This window comes from Sceloporus undulatus, chromosome 5 (assembly GCF_019175285.1).
Source record: "Sceloporus undulatus isolate JIND9_A2432 ecotype Alabama chromosome 5, SceUnd_v1.1, whole genome shotgun sequence".
Lineage (NCBI taxonomy): Eukaryota > Metazoa > Chordata > Lepidosauria > Squamata > Phrynosomatidae > Sceloporus > Sceloporus undulatus.
This window is the reverse complement of record NC_056526.1, coordinates 37,979,896-38,005,765: the sequence shown is the minus strand read 5'-3', so window position 1 is coordinate 38,005,765 and position 25,870 is coordinate 37,979,896. Positions and strand designations below refer to the sequence as shown.

General features: G+C 38.6%; 1 protein-coding gene across 2 annotated transcripts in view; it reads right to left on the bottom strand.

Annotated features, from left to right (window-relative positions):
• Positions 1 to 1,161: 1,161 nt before the first annotated feature.
• XPNPEP3 (X-prolyl aminopeptidase 3) overlaps positions 1,162 to 25,870 on the bottom strand; it is a 30,846-nt gene continuing 6,137 nt past the window's right edge. Inside the window, exons 4-10 of one of the 2 annotated variants that reach the window (XM_042468714.1) lie at positions 22,418 to 22,620; positions 19,594 to 19,656; positions 18,207 to 18,320; positions 11,803 to 11,888; positions 9,299 to 9,482; positions 5,466 to 5,586; positions 1,162 to 2,016 (exon numbers count right to left, since the gene is read on the bottom strand). In XM_042468714.1, coding sequence (XP_042324648.1) covers positions 1,850 to 2,016; positions 5,466 to 5,586; positions 9,299 to 9,482; positions 11,803 to 11,888; positions 18,207 to 18,320; positions 19,594 to 19,656; positions 22,418 to 22,620 — 938 coding nt within the window. In that variant the 3' untranslated portion in view covers positions 1,162 to 1,849. The other variant, XM_042468716.1, reaches the window with a different exon arrangement.

Genomic DNA, 25,870 nt, shown 5'->3' with positions numbered 1-25,870 from the left:
AATATTCTGTACAAATATAATAAAATATAATACCTTTCATTTAGAGACCCAAAAAGTGCTTTACAGACAAAGTCTGGTTGTTGGATAGTTCTGTAACATTTAATCCTTTACAGGTTTTCTATGATAAAAGATTTATCTTGATCTAGCTAAAATAGTCTCAAGCTTTAATTTCAATCATTAGTTTCTGTTACTTATTTTTGCGTTTTTTTACTTAAAAAGTAGCTGACTGACCTGCTTTTTATGCTTACTTTAATTCTTTGATATTATATTATTTGCTGTTATAGGCAGTCTCAAGTCACACATAAATTTGGCAACAACTTACTTTACATTTTGGAACTGGATATACAAATCCAAATGCAAAATATTGTCAACTGGCATCAATTCATCTATATATTTTTGGGATTCTCAGGACAAACTTATGTAAGTAGGAGTTTAATTCTTTCATGGTCACTATTTATGTGTGCTTGGATAAGGAAAATAGCCATTTAATTTACATTGCCTGTTTTTAATTATCCTGGTTCCTATAGCTCTTCCTCCATTCATGTGAAGTAGAGTGAGGTTGGGGGGACATTCCAGCCAATTTCTCCTCCTCTGCAGTCTCCCCACCATATCTTGCTTCATTCCTAAGTGTCCCACAACTCCAAGAACTGATTTTTGGAAGGTGCAGGCAAATGGAAGGAAAGGGACAAGGAGAAAAACCACGTTTTATGGATGTACACTCTACTGAGTTTATGGAAAGAATACTAGAATCCAGACCATTGACACGGTGAGCATATTTTGTTTTGGGGTGTCTACAGTGAGATAAAAGTTAAAAGGAGCCCTAAAATGTCCCTGCTTTATACCTAGTATCTCTTTGAAACTGGCTATCATTGATTAATGTAAACATTCAACTCTATACAGATATAGATGTATTTAAGCCTCCTATGGTCAATGAGCTTTGAGGAGCTAATTATGCATAGGGTCAGGCCATACACTGCTTGTCACAAACATAACATAGGCCTGTTACAGACAGGCCAAAATAAAGCTGCTTCGAGTCACTTTGGAGATATGGTATTTCAATGATGCATGAGTTCTAAGAGTCTGGAAGCTACACCAAAGCTGCACTCCAATCCTTAGGACTGGAGCGTGGCTTTGGTGCGGCTTTTGGACTCTTAGGACGCATGCATCATTGAAATACCATATCTCCAAAGTGACTCGAAGCAGCTTTATTTTGGCCTGTCTGTAACAGGCCATAGAGACTCACTTTGGCATCAGTAGATGTCTAAATATTAAACTTTTGTCTTTTTAAATGACACAATCTCCTTTTTTTGCTCTGTGACTTCCATTCATTAGTCAGGATGCCTGCACTGGTATATTGGAAAGATCATATTTTGCAAGGTGGAGAAGATGAAAGAGAAAATATTTTTATGCTCTTGAAATTAAAATGAAGGGCCATTTATGTGAATACTGAAATTTAGCCCCTACGTTCCCTGTTCAATCTGAGAAACTGTGAGGAACAAAAGAACCATAATTCAATATATCACTAAGTAACAGAAATATTATTACAATATGTATACAAAGAAACCTATTATAGACAGTGTACTGAAGAATCCAGCTTCTGTATCTGAATTCTTTAACATTAGCATCAAACTAGAATATCTGTTAAATATCTAAGTACGTTTTCCCCACTTCAACAGAATGCTTTTTTAAAAAATACTTATACACAATCCCTTGTAAATGTTTTTCAACAGAAAATCATTCTAGCAATCTTAATATTCAAGTATAAGGACTATAAAATGCCACATTATACCTAAAAGAATACATTTCCTGATCTTTACCTGAGCAAGATGTAGAAGGCAGTTAAAAGTAGTCAAGGGGTGCAGCCACAGACCTGCTCAATATCATAGATCTCCTTTGGGCAGTCTGCAGAAAGGATTAATGGTGTATTCTCTGTTACTACAACATCATCTTCTATACGTATGCCAATGCCACGGAATCTTTCAGGAGCATTTACATCATCTTCTGGGATGTAGATGCCTGGAAATAAAGCTGGTGATCAAAAACTAAAGCTCTTGGTTTGCAAATTATGCAGTGCAAATGCAGCATGTCACAACACTGTTTAGAAAAAAATATTTCTAGATAAAGTTTTTACAGTGCAACTATCCTGCTTTGTTCATGGAATTTTACAGAGGGTGCATTAACTTTATCATGCTTTCCCACTGTTTCTTTTCTGATATTTGATGAGGAAGAGAATAAGTACAAAGGTGTTTGATAAGCCTAGGAACTCTCCATCTAGAAGCACTTCCAGATCTAAAAAATCATCTCTGATTTTAACTAAGAAAAACACTAACCTTCAATTCTGAAGGAAATGTATGAAAATCAAAAAGGGATGTTATTTGGGCCTACACTAGAGGAGAAACTCTAGGAGCTCATGAAAAGCAGATACGTCCCACTCTTTCCCGCACTGATACAATAAAAAACCCAACATCCTGCTGTATTGCATTACTTAAATCAAAAGGGGAAGTAGACTGCACATCAACAGCTGTGTGTGTCTCGGCAGGAACCTGCTATATTTTGAGGCTCTCTAGTAAGAGTAATGGTAACTCAGAGAGAACATGATTATTTTCATGTATTAAAATTAAGTCAAGAAAGGAGAGCAATTATTCATCACATTCACTGAAACAGAAGCACAATGTGCTTAAAAAACAAAGGGACAAATGTAGACATCATACAGCAGGTAGAGATTTTCAGTGCTTAGTCCCAGTTCATATATTTGCCTTGCTTTTCACGAGCTACAATGGCTGCTTCTGTCTCAGGAAGTGATGGACAACTGCTTTGGTAGACAGTCACATTTCTTCAAGCCTTCTCCTGGGTCCATGCTGTGGGCAAGAAGAGATCTGCCACTGCTTACTTATTATTGCAGCAGTGCAGTGCTGCTGCAGACATCAAACTAGAACAGTAACTTCTTTGTTCTATGTTTTGCACTTCCATGAGGGTAAAGAAGTAGTAGCAGCAGTAAATCTCTCCTTGTCATAAGACAGAAAAGAGCTAAAAAAAAAAAAAAAAACCAAGGCAAAGTTACCAGTTGTTGCATGAAGCTAAGTAGTCACTACAGAAACTACCTCATCTATCATCTCAAATTATCTCCATCCTTCTTCATGTAAAATCTGCTTAGTTTTTCTCTATTTTCTACTGATAAAGGGGCCTATGTGCTTCATCCAAGACAAAAATAGTATTTCTAGATGAGTTCACTTTTGTATTTTCAAAACCAATAAACATTTCTGCCTTTCTTCCCTTGCGCAAGGGGTTAATCCAAGTGAAACCTAAAAACCTTAGAGCATTTTACAGAGACTCATTTGAATGTAAGCAGACCCTTCCTCTTCCAATCCATCTCAGGGCACCATGCAGACGACATGACTTCAACATTAAGTCATTTTCTATTCCTTCTCCCCTTATATGCCCATCCTGTTTTGGAAACATCTTCCTTGATGAAGAGATTTGTCAGTTGTAAAAGCCTGCACACTTTTTGTGTCCTGGCTGGTGTAATAAAGATACAACCCCAATGTGGATTTTGGCATATTATTCATTGTTAAGGGGAAAACATGAATTAGGTTTACGTTGTTGTTGTTGTTATCCACCCTTGAGTCGATTTCGACTCATGGTGACCCTGTAAATGAGATATCTCCAAGATACCCTGTCCTCCACTGCTCTGATCAGTATCTGAAAATTTACTGTTTAATTTTACAGTTGGGAGGGAGGGTTGGGTCGGGGTTTTGTGGGGCTTGTTGTTTTTATTGTTGTATATTGTATTTACTTTGTTGTTACCCACCTCGATCCTCAATCGGAAGAGGCGGGATATAAATAAATATTTTATTATTATTATTATTATTATTATTATTATTATTATTATTATTATTATTATTATTATTAATACCTGTGACCTCTTTTATAGAGTCCTTCCATCTAGCATTTGGCCGTCCTTTCTTTTTGCTTCCTTCCACCTTTCCTAGCATTATTGTTTTTCCACTGAGTCATGCTTTCTCATGATGTGGCCAAAGTACGACAGCCCTATCCACTTTCTTAACTATCCAGCTCTCATATCCTTACATAGTAATAGGGAATACTATGACTTGGGTGATTCTGACTTTTGTGTTCAGTTGTATATCTTTACATGTTAGGATCCTTTTTAGTCCTTTCATAGTTGCCCTGCCCATTCTTAGGGCCAGTACAGACGGGCGGCTATAGGCCGTCCCTGTAAGACCTGCATCTGTGCCATCCAAAAGGAGTCACTCTAGGCAGCTCCTTTTTTGATACGTCATAAGGGCTGCAACACAGCCTTCTGACGTCTCTTCTGTCCACAGGTGTAAGGGTGCTGATACAAGGGCTTGGCAAATGTGGATGCTGAGCCACGTCGAGCCCTAGTATTGGCACAAACAGCCCAAGTGTACTGGGCCTTAGTCTTCTTATGATTTCTTGGCTGCGGTCCCCACTCCGATCAATGTTTGATCCTAGGTATCAGTTTACATACTGGTCCCAAATACAAGACAATACAGATGTAGAACAATACAGAAGCTTCTTGGGTGGGGAGATGTCTTATTAATTGCATCAAGTATTTCCATTTCACAGAATAGGACTGGGGAATCTGTGATCCTCCAGATGTTGGCCTCCCAACTCTCATTCTATCCACAACACCCCATAGTCAGAGATTATAAGAACTGTAGTCACCAGTTTCTGGATGATGACAGATTTCCCATCTCTGTCACAGAAAAATGTAGTTACTCCTTTCAGTCAATCATAGTACAGCAAGAGAATAAAGCTGCAAAATATCCTTCCTTAAGAGATCTTAGTGTAAGCTATCATATGGTCTCTGTTTCCCTCCCACCCCAAACTTTGGTCAGCCCTTATGCTACCAAAAAAGTAACCCCCCCCCCACATGTTTTCTAGTTTTACAGCTGTAATGGTTCAAAACATGCTTTTTAAAACATACAACTCAAGATGGCAAATTAGAGGGAAATGCCATAGGTGATGGATAAAAAGAAAATCAATTCATTTGAGATGTGGTGCTAGAGAAGAATGCTGGGGATACTGTAGGCAGCCAGAAAGACAAACAAATGGGTTCTTGAACAGATCAAGCCTGAAATACCCTTAGAAGTCAAGATTATCAAATTAAGGCTATCATACTTTCACCACATCATGAGAATGCAAGACTCACTGGAAAAGACAAGAATGCTAGGAAAGGTAGAGCAGTAGAAAGAAAATAAGACTGCACACCAGACGGCTAGACTCAATTAGGGAGGTCTCAGTAATGAATCTGCTCGACTTAGGCAAAGCAGTGGAGTCTTACAGATGTCTCATTTGCAGGGTCACTATGAGTCAAAGGTAGTTAACAACAACATGCCATAGGTGACAACCAGAGAGCAATTCTGCAAACATACAAATACTCGAACACAATTCCTCCCCCCTCCCCAAGTACTATTGATATTTACCTGGCTCAATGGTGATCACCATGCCTGGCTGGAGAGGAATTGATCTGGATACATCAGGTGTATCGTGAACATCCATTCCCAGATAATGTCCTACATGATGGGGGCAGTATTTCCGAACAGCCTACAAGGGAGTAAACAACATGTTCCTAGAGTAAACAGAATATGGAGACATGCAGAACATATGACTTCTTGAGCATAGTTAGACACAGTGAAGTGGATGGACACAAATAATGGCTTGTCCTTGCTTACTTACAGCTAGCAGAGTCTGCATGGGCACCATTTTTACAATGCCTAATCCTAAGGGAAAATCCAAGGAACTTATTGTTTTACACTTGCAACTAGCTTAGTAGCCTTTACTAAATTCAAAGGTAAACATCTGGAGTATAGACTGATTAGTGGGCGTTTAGCTCTGACATCCAGAAGTACAGTCGTCCCTCCTGATCCACAGGCAATCTGTTCCAGACCCCCACCCTGTGAATCAGAAAAAAATGCAAATACTAAGCCTCCAATGATTATAATGGCTGCCCCTTTGACACGTGCACCATTTTGTCCCTTGCCTCCCTTGCTGTCCACAAAGGATTACAACCACGGATGCCAAGTCCATGAACAGGGAAGGATAAGAGTATAGCCTCCATTTAGAGATACAATATATCTATGGCTCCTTAGCTGCAATCTTGCTATGCTTTCAAATCAGAGCACCAATCTCCAGGTTGGGAAGGTTGTAGTTTATCATCCTAGGAACCTTTCCCCTCATGCTAGAAACACTACCAGTCTGCCCAAGTTCTTGAAATTGTGCTCTTCCCTGGATATATGATGTGGGAATAGCCACCATTTTCTAAACTCAGCAGAATTTCCAGTGAGAATGCTATAGAGGAAAAATTCAGGATTGATGTTAACACAAAAATATTCTCAATTGTGTAACTTACACCTGCTAGATATAATAATTCTGTACCATACTGAATATACATGTTTGAGTTGTCAGCTAAAACAGAATTTGATGCTGACTTCATGGTACATCTCCTTTTATAATGGCTTATGTTAAGAATATTGGAACATAGAATGGCTCAATGCTAAGACACTTGGATGAATTATACCTTTCAAAAATAAAGCTCCCCTTTTGGTTTTTGAGGATGCCCAACTTTTCAAACTGGCAAGATTCAGTAACAATCACAATCACCTAATAACAGGTGATATGACAGCCTTATTTAAATATTTGAAGGGATGTCATATTGAGAAGGGAACAAGCTTATTTTCGGCTGCTCCAGACAACAGGACCCAGAACAATGGATGTACGCTACAGGAAAAGAGATTCCATCTAAACATTAGGAGGAACTTCCTGACAGTAAGGACTATTCGACAGTGGAACACCTTCGGAGGGTGGTGGAGTCTCCTTCCTTGGAGGTCTTTAAACAGAGGCTGGATGGTCATCTGTCAGGTATGCTTTGATTGAGAGTTCCTGCATGGCAGGGGTTGGACTGGATTGGCCCTGGTTGTCTATTCCAACTCTGATTCTAAGATTCTATGATTCACCTCTCTTGCCTTTGAAGTCATATTGTATTGCTCTTCTACATATGGATGCTTTAAAATTTGCTTTTTTTTCTTTTGATGTGTCTCCTGCAGCCATATCATATCTGTATGCAGCTTTTTGTTATTGCTTTGAGCACTGTATAAAAGGGGTTTTTTTGCAGACTTAAAACATTTATATTAAACAACAATTCTAATGCATTGTGCCGATATCAATTTTATGCTTTTAAAAGCCTGCAAATAACATGGAAGATCAGACCTATAATATGGTTCAGTGGCATGTGCCCTGACTGCATTTGGTAACTCAGTAACAGTTACCCTTCTAATGTGAATGGTTTTTCTACATGAACTACCTTTTATGGGTAATAGTGGGAGCCAAGAATTACTCAGATACTTACAGCTAGGCTTCCTGCCACACTGAGATCATATTAGTATCAAATATTATTAAGTTAGATGGAAACATAACATAAGAATACGATAGTACATCCATCAAAATGGCCAATGATCTTTATTTCTGAAGTGATGCAAGCTAGAGGAAAAGAGACTCCACCTCAACATTAGGAGGAACTTCCTGACAGTAAGGGCTGTTTGACAGTGGAACAAACTCCCTTGGAGTGTAGCGGAGTCTCCTTCCTTGGAGGTCTTTAAACAGAGGCTGGATGGCCATCTGTCGGGGATGCGTTGATTTAGATTCCCTGTATAGCAGGGGGTTGGACTGGATGGCCCTTGTGATCTCTTCCAATTCTATGATATGTTCTACAGTCACAGTTTTTCACTATGTATGCCAAACATTATGCCAAACTTGCTGTAAAATTCAGATTTCATTTTAAAGCTGCTTGTTTTCCCAGTGATTTTTTCCTATCTCTGAATATCTTTAGCATTACTCACATTACGAAAATAGAATGATTCTATTTTCATATCATATCAAAAAACTGATCAAGTTTGCTTTCAAAAGTTATGTTTGCTGGTCTTCTCATTCCTTTTCCAAGTAACCCTACAAGTAATCTTTTTAAGTTTTACATAGTTAAGTTGACACATTTTGGAAGGTAGTGGCTAGAGCTGCCCAATTAGGCTGTCATTCCCTTTGTTAGCTAGCTAGGTCAACATGATCTTGGTTTGTTTTGAACCACTTTGAGCATACAGTTCATGGTATAGAAATAGTGACTGACTTGTTTAACGAAATAATTTCGTGCAGATACAAATACACTTTGAGCATAGATCTTATGGAAAAGTGGTTTATGAAAGACATTTTTTTTGCAAATACAAATCCTGTTGTTTAAATGGGAATCCCTATTTTGTAACAACCTTTACCTTATGATAGGAAGTGATTATGTTTGCACCTATCTGATCTCTCTCAACATTCCAGGAAGTGGTGATAAAAAGATGGCAATGTGCTTCTATCTGTCCATCAGAGAACCAAGCAAGAAAAACACACCTGTTATGTGGAGTATTAACACAGCTAAGCAGAATCAAAGTGACTCATTAACAGACACTTTAAGCAGAAGCAGTTCCTCAGTTTTCATGAGAACAAAATAGCCTGTGTAAAAAAGCTTTTGTGTTACTTCTCACTGCCATCAGAAAATTAGCCATTTTCCTCCCCCAGTCTGGCAATTCTGTTCAACGATCTCACTGACAAGTTAAAACAGTGCCACCTCCTATCTCCACCCCACTCAATTGACACTTGTCAAGAATCAAACAATTGCAAGCCTTGAGCAATCTGAATGTTCTGCCATCTGCTGGTTGCAAGTGGTACTTAACCGCAAGCCTTCCCTTTTTAAAGACAACGTCCCTCTTGGATGAGCTACAATGCCAGAAAGACCACTGACAGCCATCTCAGCAGGAAGCTGCAGCAGAGTGGTCCCTTCACATGCGCTGGGGGTTAGGGGTGAAGGACCCCCATGAATGTGGAAAACACACATATAAAAAACACTTTTTTTTAACCTAAGAGAACACCTCTCTAGGAATCTCCAGGTCATCCAGTGCAACTCTATGGTCAACATCTGCCAGATGCTGATCATAGAATCATGCTAGAAAACCTACAAATGCCAAGAGACGTGTTTTCTCTAGGAACCTCTAGGTTTTTCAGCACAACCGTATGCTCAATGTTTGGCAGAGTTGTGCTGGAGGACCTAGAGATTCCTAGAGACAAGATATTATTCAAAACCGCAAATAATCAAATCTGCAAAAGTCAAAGCTGCAAATGTGGAGGGCCAACTGTAGTTTTAATTTTGAGTGTCCCTTCAACAGGTTTTTCTCCAGTTGAGAAAAGCAGAAAAATGAACAGATACAAATATAAGGAGGCTAAGTACCTTGAAGAGATGGTTCTCACTGGTGCTTTTCTGCAGGATCCCGAGATCTTTCAACTTTTGTCCAATGAGAGTTAGCATGAGACTGTAGATGTTCTCTAGACTCACACCTGGAGAGCATAGCCTCAGGCAAGACTTCTGTACTTCCAATACAGCCTGGTACAGCTCTGCTTGGGGACTGGTAAACCTGAGAATGAAAGGCCAACACAAATCACCTGAGGTATATAGCTTGAACAAGGAGGAAAGTCAAGGGTCATGCTACATTTTCAAAATAATTACATGACACAGCTCATTGGGACTGTTCCACTTCAGAATACAGGTGGAAGATTGGCTCTTTGGACATCCACCTATGTAAGTCAACACCTCCAAACTCAGTACAGTACATTAAGAAAACAACAGAGGGGAGGAAATTGATCCTTTGAAATGCTAGCTTTTTGCAAGCAGAGGTTTTCTGTATTTTGTTTCTTTTTCAGTGGTAGAAATTAAATGTAATTATATGTCTCATTTGCATTCTAAAGTGGAACAATAAGATAGAAAATTTCTGAATGAATAGTTTGCTTCTGTATCACTACAACTGTAAAGCATCTCTGTTATACAGAATATGTGAAGATTTTGATTCCTGTGTATCAGGCAAAAGGATGCAAACATTAGCATGGAAAATGAACCTCTGAAGTACAGTATTTCACTGTATGAATGAATCTTCAGACTGTCAGACAGAGACATTAGATACTGAGTGGTATTGTATTTGGTTCTCCCCATCTTTCAAATCATGCTCTTCCTTGGATGTTTATCATAAATAAATGGTATCTAACTCCTAACAAACTGGTCAAAAGGGTTAAAGGTTTTAGAGCATGGAATGGATATGACATTATCGGAGCACACATACATAAGGAGCCCTGGTGGCGCAGTGGTTAAATGCCTGTACTGCAGCCATTCACTCGAAACCACAAGGTTGCGAGTTCAAGAACAGCAAAAGGGCCCAAGCTCGACTCAGGCTTGCATCCTTCCGAGGAGGGAGCTAAAATGAGTACCCAGACTGTTGGGGGCAAATTAGCTTACTTGCTGTTCACCTCTATGATCTTTGGAATAGCGGTATATAAATAAAACAAATTATTATCATTATTATATGTGGTTCAAATGCTCTAAAATATACCACTTTTGGTGTTCCATGCCAGAAAAAAATCTCAGCTATCAGAAATAAGAAAGTGTATCACTGCCAATGTTTATTGTTGCTTAATGTTCACAGTCATTCGAATCAGAGAATTGGAAGAGACCATAAGGGCCATTCAGTCCAATCCCTGCCATGCAGGAACTCTCCATCAAAGCATACCAACAGGTGGCCATCCAGCCTCTGTTTAAAGACTTCCAAGGAGGGGGAGTCACGAAAACAAATCCTAAAATACTGTACCAAGACTTGCTTGCTTCCTTTCTCGCCACTGCTAGTCTTAAAATAAAATAAAATAAAAATGGATAATTCCACAATAGATAACCGATGGCAAAGAATTTGGACCACTCTTTTTTTTTTAAAAGGTTGTACGCAAATGAAAGCCTTAAAAGGTCTCATCAGCAATGATGTCTTCATCCAGAAATAGCCTCCCTTCATTGATTATATAAACAGGAAGACACATGATCCCAAACCACCACTGAAGTAAGAGGCCTTCTAGAAAGGCATTATGAATGGCAAATGCCACCCTCTTTAAATAAATCCAGCACTATCTTAGTACACCTCTAGGTAGGTCACTCTGAAGTACTGAGATACTATTCTTGCAATGTAGTACTCATCACCAAAGGGTTGTATCCTTTTGTTTGAAAAACTTTATAGGGTTTGAAAGCTTTTGTAATAAACTAAAGGAACAAAGACAATGAAACAGAGGCACTTTGTGGGAAACTAGGGAAGGAAATTAATTAGATGTACAGAAATTATGCCTGGATTTCAGCTCTACTTTCCTCTGATGCTTCAGAGGAGATGACTTTCAGCACCTTAGAAATTTGGGGCTTGTCTACATGGGTGGCTCATCCCTAACAGGGTTGCTGCATTCTGTTTACATGACGCATGACCAAAACCCCAAATTGAGTTTAGACTGTTTTCACGGTGCCTGCATCTGATGCAGAGCTTCCTTCCCCCAGGCCTACATTTAAATAATTCAGCTTTTGCTGTGGGCTTTTGGCTTTCTTTGCAGTGAACATGGTGGCTGCTTTTACTCATAGACCCTGAGAGGTGCCCAGTGCCGTCACTGTGGGCACAAATCACTCTGGGGTGAGAATCAAGTCCCTAGCATTGATAACATGGCTGGGTTCTTTGTTCTGACTTAAGCAGTGGTGCCATGTAAAGAACAGGGACCCTGTGGGAATGCAGGCATTTGTTGTTTGGTGAGAGAGCAGAAAACCTGCAGCATAAGAAAGCAGGTTGGGGGAATTTAGGGCCAGAATACTCCAGAGGCACCCTGGAGTATTCTGACAAGTGGAAATGGTGCCTTGGTAGTTTACTTGATAGGCATAAAACTTACCTGCCATTGATGGGCCAGGTGCGGGTGATATCACTTACATAACAGGAGAACTCACATCCCCCATCCAGTAAAACCATTTCTCCATCCTAAGACAAAATAAAAAAAATGCAGCTCCTTGGTACTGAAAGGTATAAAATATATTCAAAAACAAACCAACTGTCTGCAAGTGAGATGAGCTACCTACACATTTTCATTAGACAGCAGTGTAGACAATTTAAAGCTGCATTTTCTAGCTGTAGCCCAACCATTTTCTGCAGATCCTTCTCCCACCCTGGTCCATTGCAAAGGGTAAAGCACTAACCAATCTTTTCATTCTGTAAATACTTGTAATAAAATATAAGTAAGAATTCTTAATCCTGAAATATTATCAGTGTTCTTGAACTAATTTTTTCACTTTTGTTCCATCTTTTAACATCAATGAAATATCTGTATGTAGAAAGATAGCACCTTTGAGACTACAGTTGGCCCTCCTTATCCATGGATTTTTTATACACGGATTCAAACATCTATGGCTTGAAAATATTCAAAAAAAAAGTATAAATTTCAAGTATCAAACCTTGATTTTCCCATTTTATATAAGGGATGCCATTTTGCTATGCCACTGTATTTAATGGGACTTGAGCACACTCAGATTTTGTTATTCATGGGGGTTCCTGGAGCCAAACCCCAGCAGATAACAAGAGTCCACTGTAATTGAAAGAAAAAAGTTGGTAGCGTGAGCTTTCACTGATATAAGTCTACTTCCTCAGATGCATTTGGTTAGATATGAAATATCTGCCATTCAAATACACACCTGCAGATAAATATTTAGTTATAACTAGGATTAAGCAACAAGTTGGTTGGTTCAGTAGCAGTTATGACCTTTCTAATTTTCCACCTCTCTCTCTCTCTATGTGTGTGCGTGTGTGTGTGTGCGTGTGCTATGGCTTCTTTCTTTCTTTCTTCAGTCTCTACATAATTCTGAGTGGTGCTCATTCAAATGATCAGAAATGTTCAGTCAGAAGAATGTCAAAGCTGTTACCTCACAGAAGGTGTCATAAGTGCTCCTCAGCATTACCAGATACTGAAATAAGGACAAATTTCATTTCTATAACAATATTTTATACTGGGATTGGTAACTTGAGGTCTTACAGATGCTATTGGACTGCTACGTCTATGATCCCTGACCACTGACTCTGCTGGTTAGGACTGGTGGCTACAAGGGGATGCAATTTCGGAGGTAAAATTATGATGAGGGTTGTATCCACTATGCCAGGGGTAGGCAACTTGCGGCCCGTGGGCCGGATATGGCCCGGCAAGGCATTGGGACCAGCCCCAGCCCAGTCCTGCCGCCGATTGCCGCCGGAGCCTTTGGCCTATCAGGAGGAGGCAGGCAAGGGGGGGCAAGCGGCGGGCAAGGGGGGCAATTGTCTATAGAAGCCTCCGAAACATGCATTTATATTAACATTTTTAAAAAAAAAAACAGCAAATTTTAGCATGTCCTCCATATTTTTAAAAGTGCCCTCAATTTGAAATTTTTGTCCTACATTTGTCCCGGTTTATTTATTTAATTTTTTTAAAAAAAATTATTTAATTATATATATATATTTTTTGGCTTCGGCCCCCCAGTTGTCTGAGGGACAGCAACCCGGCCCCCAGCTCAAAAAGGTTGCCTACCCCTGCACTATGCCCTCAGTTTTTCCCTGCTTCCTAAGGCAAATTGGTTGGTAAATTCTGGTCAATACTTGGATGGGAGACTGCCAATGAATAACAGGTCCTATAGGCTATATTTCAGAGGAAGGCAATAGCAAACCACCTCTGCGTATTCCTTGCCTATGAAAACCCTATGAAATTAATGGAGTCACTATAAGTCAACAGGTGATTTGAAGGCATGTACACACAGGCCCAGAACACATCAGAAATAAACCAGTTTGAGACCACTTTAACTGACCTGGCTCAATGTTAGGGAATTCTGGGAACTGTAGTTTTGTGAGATATTTAGCCTTCTCTGTCAGAGGGCTCTGATACCACAGTAAACTGCACTTCCCATGATTCCCTAGCACTGAGCCAGGGCAGTTAAAGTGGTCTCAAACTGGATTATTTCTGCAGTATCTTTTGGACCACACTTACAGACAGAAGTCTTTTAAAAACAGAATGTGAAAAGGAAATGACTTCTGCTGACTTACTGTTGTTAATAAAGACCTTTCCTGTGTCTGAAATAGCCAGGGAAGCCCCCAAAAGATGGCAAAAATGCCCCCTACTCCCCAGAGAACAAAAAAAAAGTTTTAAAGATTTATTTTGCAGGAGCACTTGGAGCAGAGAGATGTGATCCTCCAAGGTTTCCTGGGTTTGGGAACTCATGCAACCCCCTAGCCTTCCTAGTTGCCCACCCCTGCTTCAAATAATTCACATGACAGTTAAATTTGAAAATTTTGTGAGGCGTTGCAAATGTTCTGAGCTATCTTTGGAGGCAATCTTGTCTTTAAAAGGGGGGATTCTAAATAAACAAGAAGATAAGACTGCCTCCATGCAGTGACAAGAATAAAAGAGTTTTACTTCATAGACTGTGTAACGTATATAAAACAATTCCTTGTAATATAGATGGTGAATGTCCACCAAAATATAACAAAGCGACATTTTGGTGGAATTAGGATTGCTTATACTATAAAGACTGATTATTAAAATATGAATGAAAAAGACCTGAATTATGACATTCACAAATCTAGTCTTTTTAGTATGATGTTTATGGGGAAATATAGCAAGACTAATTTTGCTAGAAAGTCCCACCTTCAACCTGGATCACTTTTCATGTGTTTCAGTCAAACTACTTTTAATCTGGCTGTGATCTTTGCGACGGTTTATCTTAACTGGATGGAAAACATACAAAAGATTCTGTTGTTCTGGTGAAGTTAAAATCCATTTTAGAACAGCTGTGAATGAAATCCCTAAGTTTGAGTAGAGACTGTTGCAGATAAAAGACATTATTTTAAGATCTGATATTCACCAGTAACATGCTAACCAAGAAATTGAGCACCTGCTGTCTTGCACTAAGAGGATCCCCTGTGCTTGTGTGCTTCAGCTGTTCATTATCATTCCTATACCCCCCCCTCACCAATTAAATAGAATAGGGGAAATCTCTGCCCCAACAACAAAGACTCCCTTTTTCCAGTCATTATTTAATCACCTGTTAAAAGGCATCACACTTAGAGAGATTGACTGGCATCAAGTGTTCACTTTCATCAGTCTCTTTGGAAGGAAAGGAAGAAGGAAACAGAATGTCTACTTCTTAGGAAATTCACTTTTCTTAAGAAACAACAGCATGGCAATACAGTATTATGTCCTGGCTTGCTATTCAGAGAAACCAAGACAAGCCAAGTTGGGGCAGGATCCACTCAGAGATGAGAATGTGCATGACAGGTATATAGTTCATACAAATTTTATTTACAGAAGTACATTTCTCCCCACAAAGAAGATTGTGTTCATTGCAACGGTATGAGAGTATTAGCCTGTCATGACTTAAGATAGTCAGGGAAAGCTCTTCTCCAATTATGGGAGACACACCAAACACCACAAAAGAAAAAGCCTTCTCAGTTGTAGCACCACAACTGCAGAATACTTTCCATATGGATATGCAACTGGTACCAACACTGCAACTCCCTTCACTGCATCTTAATCTTTTAGTTTTGTTTTACCAGTTTTGCTTCTTTATTCTGTTTTGATGACATGTTTTGTCGTTTTAATTACAATTAACTATTTTAAATGGATCTAGGAATGAAGAAGGACAGTTTTTAAACATATACATAAATAGAATAGAATGTTTGAAATTATTTTCTGTTCCTTCTAGAAAAGCGGTACTGTACTATTTATTCTGCATAAGACAGACATCAGCACTCCTGAGTGAGGTGAGGCTGGTTCTGCTTCTGAAATGTGTTGAAATAATTCAAGGAGAGGAATAGGTAAGAATCCATAATCCCACTTTTTTCACTCCAGCTTCTCTATAGGGATGGATGAATACATGCATTTTATTTGAAGTTCTTTTTGTCCTACTTCTGAATCCGTTTGTGGATTTTTAAAAACACATTTACTGTAAAATTCAAACATATTTTGTACACATTTCCATGCACATTTCTCCCAATAAAGCATTTTTTCATGCAATTTGATCTAGTACATGTTAATTTTCCCCATGTATGTATTTTTTTGCATTTCCCCCCATTATTGTTTTTCATGCATTTTTGCTTGGTGAATGGTACTGCAGAAAATGAAGAAATGCAAAAAATCTAAGCTATGTGATTTGGTGCACATTTAGATTCAGGAAAGGTCAAGTAAATACAAACAAAACAGATTTCTCTACCAATCCTATTTCTCTCAACAGCCTTTTTAAGGAACAACCTTAATGAACAGCAGGTGCTGCAAACCCGTTATATTTTTGGTCATGATTCCACAGCACAACAATTAATACAGTGGTCCCTCCACATCCGCTGGAATTAGGGGTAAAGGCCCTCTGTGAATGTGGAAAAACTGCAAATAAAAAAACACTATTCTTTTTACATAAGAGAACACTTCTCTAGGAATCTCCAGGTCCTCCAGAGCTAGTCTATGGTCAACATCTGCCAGACGTTGATCATGTTGGAAGGCCTACAAATGCCTAGAGAAGTGTTTTCTCTAGGAACTTCTAGGTTCTTCAGCACAACTCTATAGCCAGCTTCCTGCAGAGTTGCGCTGGAGGACCTAGAGATTCCTAGAGAGAACATATTAATCAAAACCACAAATAATCAAAGGCACAAAAGTCAAAGCTGCAAATATGGAGGGCCAGCTGTATATATAGTAGAAGCAATAATGCAGTTGATATTAGTTTCTCTATAGTGTCTTTAAAGTGAACTCTATTCTCAGGAATATTTTCTTCTACTTGTAAACATAGTGTTATTACTTCCACTAACTTCTCTTCCCTTCTGTCAGTCAACTGAAACTGAAGATACTCAGAATTAATGATAAATAGTACAATATATACACAGTAAGAGTTGATTGATTCACAGGACAATACCCCATGATCCAGGAAAACTGGGTTTAATTTACATATTCCAAAGCATCCTGATCACTTGAAAAACCTGAAAAAAATGGATGTTTAAATCAAAATGGAAAATTCAAACTGTACCTCAAAATTCTTAAGGAACTCCCACACAAGGAAAAGAAAAGCTACACAATTGTGTATTCTGGTTATACCATGACTATTCAGTCATTATAGCTGAATATTTTCTTTTTATATTGTGATAAGGCTATTTCTTACTGACCACTGATGTTCCGGCCAGCGATTTGAAGAACTGTTGTTTTATGTACAGCTGATGCATATATGAACGAATTTAGAGGAAGTGCTCTCTGAACAAATCTTAGCTAGTAAAAACTGTGATAGTTCATAACAGAGTAGTCATAAGCCAGAAATGACTTGAAGGTATATAAGAAGAAGACCAAATTGCCTAAGAAAAAGAAATTCATAAGAAAATCTGAAAAAAAGTTATTTCTACATTTAACATTTCTATATTAAAAATTAAGACAAGAAGTTTAAGTCACAATGAGGTCAGCATTCTAGAACAGAGAAGCCAAGCTGCACATGGAATGGAATGCTGGACACAGTATTTCAGTCTAGGCTTACTTTGGAAGGAACACTACCAATAATAAACATTTTGTAGTAAAATCTTTAATACAGGGTGTCTAAATCCCTTGAATCCATTTTTTTGAGGAAAGGTAGAATATGAAATAGATAAAATCTCTACATAGTTTGTTGTGGGTTTTTTCGGGCTATGAACATGGCCATATTAGATTGTAAGCCTGAGGGCAGGGAACCATCTATTATCCCCTCTGTTGTAAGCCGCCCGGATTCCCAATGATTGGGCGGCATATAAATAAATCCTATTACTATTATTATTATTATTATTATTATTTAGCCAAAAAAATCCCACAACAAACTATGGATGCCAGCCATGAAAGCCTTCGACTTCAAAATCTCTACAATTACAATTCTATATGCAATTGAAATGGTAAAGTTAATTTTCAAACACCCTATATTTTAATCTGATTTTTAAATTGGATGTGCACATTGATGGCCACTATTTTTTTTCCTCATGCATCTGAGGAAGGAGGCTCAGTTGTACTAAAGCTCATACTCCCCGCTTCTTTCTTCCAGTTAGGCCTAAAGGTGACCCCTTTGAATACTGATTTTCCAGACTAATGCAGCTATGACTTGAATTTTTCTGATAATTAGGCCAGGAACCGGTGAAGGTACTAACTCAGGAAGCAGACATTTGACCTCCACAGGCTGCATAAACTAGTAGATATCAATTAGAGTAAAACATGTTTAAATAGTCAAGCAAGTTTCATTGGGATCAAATGTCAGTATGTTGCAGTCAGAATATTAGAATCTATTTGGATACCTTGATGCGTTGGTTGTTTTTCACATAATGCAAGGTGTTGGATCTGTTGCCACCTGCAACCACAGGGGGGTAAGCCAAAATGTCAGCACCACGAGCACGACACTCAAATTCAAACTGTAATGACCAAATTGAAAAATAAGAAAATTTATCAGTTCTGACTCAGAATTACAAAGCTCCTGTTTGCACATGCATAGCACAGCAAACCAATGGAGTGTAGAAGATACAATGCTGAAATAATTTCAGAATGTGGAAATGTTATTTTTTTGGATAACAACCCCGGAATTCCCAATCCAGAACAGCCAGCAGGTGGGTTTCCTGTGAGCTGTAATCCAAAAAAGTATACTTTTTAAGCCCTGGTTTTTTACCCTTAGAGAGATGTAGGTTCAATTTTTTACTCAGTGATGGGTGGCTTTAGATCAGTATCACTTTACTACGGAATTTGCTGTGAAGAAAAAATAGAGTAACCTAAGTCTATTCTAAGATCCTTGGAAGAAAAATACAGAAATGGACTCGATAGCAGAGGAACCCCAAAGCATCTGGCATCCCATGGAACAACAAAAGCATGAGATCACTGGTTTTTTTTTTATTAGACACATGCTAAGTGCCCAGAACTTAGTGATTGTCTTTAAGAAGCTAAATCACCTTTTTTTACCTCTCCCTCTTGGCCCTGACAATTCTTCCATTGGTTAGAATGATCTGCTGCACAATGCTTTTGACTTTGGCCCATTTCCATTGCCAGATATTGATTTCTTAAGAGCATCAAGTCAGTCAAAGGATTTCCTAAATTAGATGAAAGAAACATAGACAACTTGGAGACACTCCTAATGTCATTAATAAGCTTCTTCATTGCAAGCTCTATGTTCTAATTTGTTCCTCATGGAAGGAAGCAAAGCTTCTTGGTCTGTCAGATGAGTAACAGAGAAACGTTCATACAGTTGTTTTGGTAAGGGTGATCATAGCCACACTTACAAGTATATGTGAGGTATCTCTTGAAGTATATGTGAAGTATACCATGGTTTTAAGTGTCCAAGTATGGTAATAAGTATGGGAAAGGCTAAGGGAATGAATGCTTTTGGACTAACATATGCCAACATTTTAAGTAGTCATCTGGTTTCACCCTAATCTTCTCTGAAGATTCAGCCATGTTTTTTAATCCCTTTAAAAAGAGGGAAAACATTTTATCAAAGAAGCTTAGTACTGGCAGATCAAAGACCTTTATTAACCTCTCACTGTTGGTTTAGATGTCTATTTAGAAAAATGTCCTACTGAATTCGGTGGGAGCAAACTTTCAGATGAATGTGTATAGGACTGCAACTTAACAGTTCAATGAAAAATCTCCTGAATGAAAGACTATGATGCTTCTTTCATAATCCAATAAAGCACATACCTTAGCATACAGAAATGCTTCATCCACTGGAGCTTTGCTTGCAAACATTGTCTCTATGAATGCCTGTCAAAAAGCAGTGAAAAGCCTCTTATTAAACAGATACAAGAGGAACAAGTTCTTTCTCTGCTAACTACATTAAGCAAAAATATTAAAGATGAAGGATTAGCAGACAAGTGTATTTTACCCAGCTAGAAGAATCAGGATCAATTCCAACATATAATAACTTTTTTCAAGGATGTATGCTTTTTTTCCTATGTCTTCTCATGACTTCTGAACTAAACAGAACTGTAATTTGCAACTCCATCTGTGTACCTTTATCATTTCTATCTAACAGAAATTGCAACTTAATAAGAAATAACTTCCAGAAATGTGATTTCAGAGTTAAAATCTGAACCTTACACAATAAGGGAACTGTGCCCTTATTGAGGAATTCATTATCTAGCAGGTTATGGATCAGTACAAATACCACACCAAACCATGGAGAGCAGAACTCAGAAATCTGCTTGTGCTTCCAAATGCAAACCACGGTTTAAACCACAGAGCTAAAGTACTTGCCTACTGTCATTTTTTGTTTTACCAGCACTCAGCCTCTTATATTCACTATTATCCTTCTGGTACATCAGACTCTGGAAGTGGAGTCAAGATCATAATGATGGTGTCACAGTTCTATTCAAACATCACACAAACACACTTAGGGCAATCCATAGGCTCCAAACTCATTTGAACCTATGGTTTCTGATACCAATTTGATGGCCAATCACAAACCACAGTTTTTCAATTTAAGTACAATGCTTTAATATGCTTAAATTTCCTTCACCATTGTTTGATGTGATTCCTATATTGTTTGCATCTCCTTTCATTTTTTGCTGAATCTAACATTTTATTTCCTCCTAGTTTAACACATCTTAATCCATTAGGAAAAAGTTTACAGTGTGTAAATATAGAAGTAAATATCGTAGACAGAAGTCCACCTGTATTTTTATGTTCTGAAACCAAATAAATAAATTTCAATCAGCACTGAAGTAATTATATTCTAGACTTTTATCCATTCCTCTAGAGCCCTCCTCTATTTTTCCATCAACAAGCTATTTCTGTTCTTGTACTAATCATGAGATTTGTGATCAACTTTTGTCCTTTTTAAAAAAAAAGCAATTACTGAATCATAGCAAGTGCATCACAGCATGTGCATCAGAGGATTTTGGACAATATTTATTATAGTACTGTATAGTATAGCCCATCTGTATAATATATAGCCACCTTACTTTCTTCAAGTTTTCTTGCATAATTGTCACTTGCTATTTGATATTCTTTTGATGTTCTTTTGGTGCCTATTTTATTGAATCATTTCCTGTATTGCTATGTATTTTATATGTATTAATCCTACTAGAGAGGCAGGCTAGCTCCAACAGGCCTCCCTGGATGAAGATTAAGTGCTGTAAATTTACAGCACTTTATAAATAAAGGTTAATAATAATAATAATAATAATAATAATTCTCAATGACCTATTTCCAGGAGGATATATAATAACTTAACTGATATATAATAACTGTTTTGACTATTATACCTCAATGGCTGTTAATTTTATAGTTCACATGCTCCAATAAGCTCTCATTTTTCACCACTCTACTTATGAGAACGGGGTGGTTCCTTTTTGATAAAAGCTAAGGTACAGTACTTTAATTGACTTGTGCATAAGTCGACCTAGTTTTTTGGGGTCAATTTTTGACTAAAATTTCTAGATTTATACATAAGTATATACAGTACATCAATTCCAAAGAGATTTATTTCTACTTATGTAAATTGCTCCAAATGCAAAGTGATAAATCTGGAAAAAAATCGGCACAGGGTAGTTGCCGTACATTGTTTTACTTATAGCTTCAAATTAAAGCACTGGTCAATCTTTACTAAGTCCATAACTCTTGAGAAAACATACTATTCTAGTTGGAAAAACTAGCAGTGAGCTACCAGTTTTGAATGTATATTATAAAAAGATTAATGTCAAACATGATTATTTTTAAATGTAATGTATTTGATCTTGGCCCACAATATCAGCATTAACTTTCATAACAGAATCTTGCAGTTAGAGGCCAGTTCTGCTTCTTTACAAAACCTTTTAAGGTTGTTTCAAATCAAATGGCCTTAATGGCCATTTTAGATCTAAAACCAATGGGATTTCATGATCTCAGATAAATATGCCTTTACTTATAAAGCAAATACAGAAGATATTAAGTACATTTAGCAGCCTAGAGCCAGATTGGGGCCATGGGAACCACATGCCACAGCCTCGATCTAGCCTTTCCACAAAAAGGGCATGGAAAGGGCACAGCAAAAACGTTGCCATAGCCACCAGTGCCACAGCTTTTCTGTGCTCCTTTGGCACTGGATCATCTGGACGGGACGCCAGAGGAGCGCTGTGACGACCTCCACTGTGTGGTGCAGCACACAGCATCACACTGGCATGAGGGCGGGGTTGGGGTGTGCATCGTGCGGACGCCATGCCCCACTCCGCCCCCAGGCCTGCCTTTGATACTAGCCTGTACACCCTGTTAGTTTCCCTTCACCTTACCCACTGGTTCTTTTTGTATATTCATTCATATCAGCTTAATTTATTGTGGTAGATAGCAGAAATTATACTGAGTATCTCATGTTCCTCACCAACAAATGTTTTCTGCTAAAACGAGGCGGGGGGATACTATAAATATAAAAAAGGAAACGTCTAGACAAGGATCTCACTACAATCAAACTAACACCTGCATCTCACTTCCCATTTGAAAGTTGCTTTTCTACCAATATCCTGCTGAGCATAACTGTGTTGCCTCATACCTGGGATGTCACTTCACCTGCAATTTTCATCCTCTCAATCTCTGCAGCAGACTTAACTAGGCGTAAATTCTGTACTAAGTGCCGAATGGATCGTATTCGGTTCTTGCTTCTAGCTTTGACTTCAGCTAAGTGGAGTAGGTAATCAGAATGGAGCTGTGGATGCACCGGTTTGGCAAAATCATACCAAACCATACAAGATTCATCTGTGAAACAAAATATAAACAAACATTATTTTAATTAGGGGAATTTAGAACCTACACATCCCTCTTGAATTTTAAAAAAACCTCTGTTGGTTAGATTAAGCAATGAAAAAGATCAGTTCCCCAAATTTCTGATATCAGGCTATCTTTGTCCCTCTACTGTCGTACAAATCTCTTCAAAGGAATTACCAATAATAACAATAGTTGCTAAAAAAGATTATTTCTGTTCCATTTATACACCAGAATATTCCACTAACAGTGGAATCCCAACAATATTCCAGTAGTACACCAGCTGTTTGAATATATTAAAAATAACAATTCATGCACAGGAGAGATCATATTCCCTCAGTTTAAATTGGGGTGGGCAAAGTGCTGCCTTGGGCATCATGTATAGTCTCCCAGGGCTGTTTTTGTGTCCCTCGCCCCCTCCAGAAACCAGAGACCATCTCTTTGCTGGCAAAGAAGGATGTGGGTGAATTATTTCTCTCCGAGATGCCTTGAGGAAAAGCAATTCACCTTTTACACAGAGGGCCTTGCAGTGTTTAACATAAAACCTACTTTTTCAAATCAGTAATCATTTGACCATCTTTGTTTTTGGTTTTTATATTTTGACTGTCCACGTGGCCACAAAAGGTTCGGGGCACAAAATTCCTACCCACTCCGGAACTTGCCAACGTTACCAACCCCTGCTTTAAATGTTTCATGTAGTCATCTAGAAATCTACATCTCTGGATAAAATATACCACCATGCAGACTTAGCAGATCAATAACTCTCCTCTTAACAGTACAATCTTGTGAACATTTACCTTTACTCAGAAGTAAGCTCCATTGTTTAACAGGGCTTAATCCTTATTAAGTTTGCTTAGAACTACAACCCAAACAAATCATTAGGTGAGGTCAATATATTATGTTTCCTTAAGAGTCATTCCTCAAAGAAAGAGGTCTGGCAAGGACAAATATTTAAATAAGCATGATTCTGTGTTACCTTAAAGACTATCAAATTTATTACAGCAGGCACTTAAATGGATTATAGTAATCAGATATACTGTGGTCCAAAATTTTATTTATATGAAAATGCATACCCACAAGGTGACATGGAGCTTGTCTCCACTGACAAAAGACACAGTCTCATCTTGCACATTCCTGGTCCCCACCAACCTCTTTAATGCCACACATGGACAAAGTGCAGTAATATCGGCCTAACAAGCAATATATTTCCCCCTGGTGAACTCACTTTGGTGCAAGGGGACAATCCACAAGTCCTTTCACATTATTTTCATACACACGGCTGTGTTTGCAACACTGTTGTTTGCTTTCCCAGCATACACCAACCAATAGCTATTTTTGTTTGCTTATCAATTTAGACCACCTTGCACTCTGTCTGGATACATCTTCATCCAACCCCCTTCCCCTTTGCCACCCCAGTGAGTGAGTGAGGTAGTTTATTTATTTCATCTTTTATTTATGAAAATTCTGAGCCATGAGATCAGTGGTAAGGGGTTAGATCAGGCCACCACTCCCTCCTCCTCCCCCTGCCCAAGTGTCATTTTTTATTTACTGTTTTTACTTTTCCTCCTCCAACCCTTCCCAATCCGCTCATTGTTGTGTCTTTGGTTTTACTTCAGTGAATGGAACGAGAATATTCCCTCTTCCCCCATTTGATTGCCCCCATGATTATTCATTCACTCACTTGTGTGGAGATGTCACGCATGCACTCCCCCATCCTCCCTGATCATTCACTTGCTCACTTGTCTGGAGATCCGCATACATACATTGAAGATCTCCACATGGGCGAGAGAGTGAATGATGGGAAGATTGGCGTGGGGAAGAAACAAAACAAAGATGACACAATGCTGATCAGGTGGGGAGAGGGTTGGAGAGGTGGGAAGAGTAGAAACAGTAAAAACAAATGTGACACTCCGGTCTGGGGGAGGAAAAGGAGGTAGTACAATCTAATCCCTCACCACTGATCTCAGGGCTGAAAATAAACAGAAGTTAAAAAAAAATGGCGACACACACATATACAAGGCTTGTGAGACACAACCTGTGCCACCCTCCAAAAACTCCTCCTGCCCCTGGCTCCACACTGAAGCTGTGTTGGTGTGTCAGCCACACACAGGAAAATCCAGATTTTTGTAAAAGGTTCAGGATAAAAGTTTTTTTAAAAAACTGATTAAATCTGCATTTCCTGCAAATCATAAAGAAAGTTGTGTGGCAGGCTTGTTGCAACTGCAAGGTGAGGCTGCTTCTTTTATCCATAAGACTAGGGTGTGAATCTACACTTGGCAATGAAACTCACTGGGTGTCTTTGAACAAGTCCCACTTCCTCAACCTCAGGGGAAGACAACGGTAAATCTCTTGTGAACAAATCTTGCCAAGAAATCTCAGTGACAAATTTGCCTTAGGGTTGTCATAGGCTGGAAATGTCCTGAAGGCACACAACAAAAATTCAAAACTCTCATCAAATTGTAACCAGTTCTTCTCTCTAATCCTCTCTTGAGGTCTCTTTGCTCTACTAATGCTATTTCAGGTCAGTGACAAAATGTCTGGGAGTCAGCAGCTATGAAATGTTTCCAATTTTTTTAAAAACACTATTTTTTAAATGTAAGATTTGTATTCATTCTTTTGCAAAGCGACTGGCCTGTCTGCCCTGTGTAAAAGACAAGATGGCATGAATGCTTGCATCAGTTTGGAAGATGAGGAAGTACTGATATTGGGCAGGATCCAATACAGGACTTTTGCTGGTAGTACTGTGGAATCTAGCAGAAGTTGTTTGTCGAATCTAGCAGAAGCTGTCGCCAAAAATCCAGCTCAGAAATTCTGCAAAGTTCTCTACAGCCAATTTTGGGCTACTCCGAGAACTAGAGAGAAGAATGAAGGGACATCCTCTGGTACTAAAGTTGCACTGCCAATGCAACATTTGATTTAAGCCATTGTCAGTTTCTGTAATTGTGTTGCTCAAGGAAAGCATAGGGACAAACGTATCCAGGTTTGGAATCAAACTTTGTTTCTGTGTTCGTATGTTTGTTGTGTGACCTGATATTGGTAGCGAATGGTAGGGTGTATATAGTAAAATTCATTCTTTGTTTCTTTTCTTGCCACAGACTAACACAGCTCCACTTCTGAAAACTGTAACCACTTGAATGTTAAACTACATTTAAGTTAAACTACATTTTTCCTAATAACCATTTGTTAGTTTTTTTACAACCTGAAGTAGGATCGCTCAGAGGCTATTACACAGCCACAGGTAAAG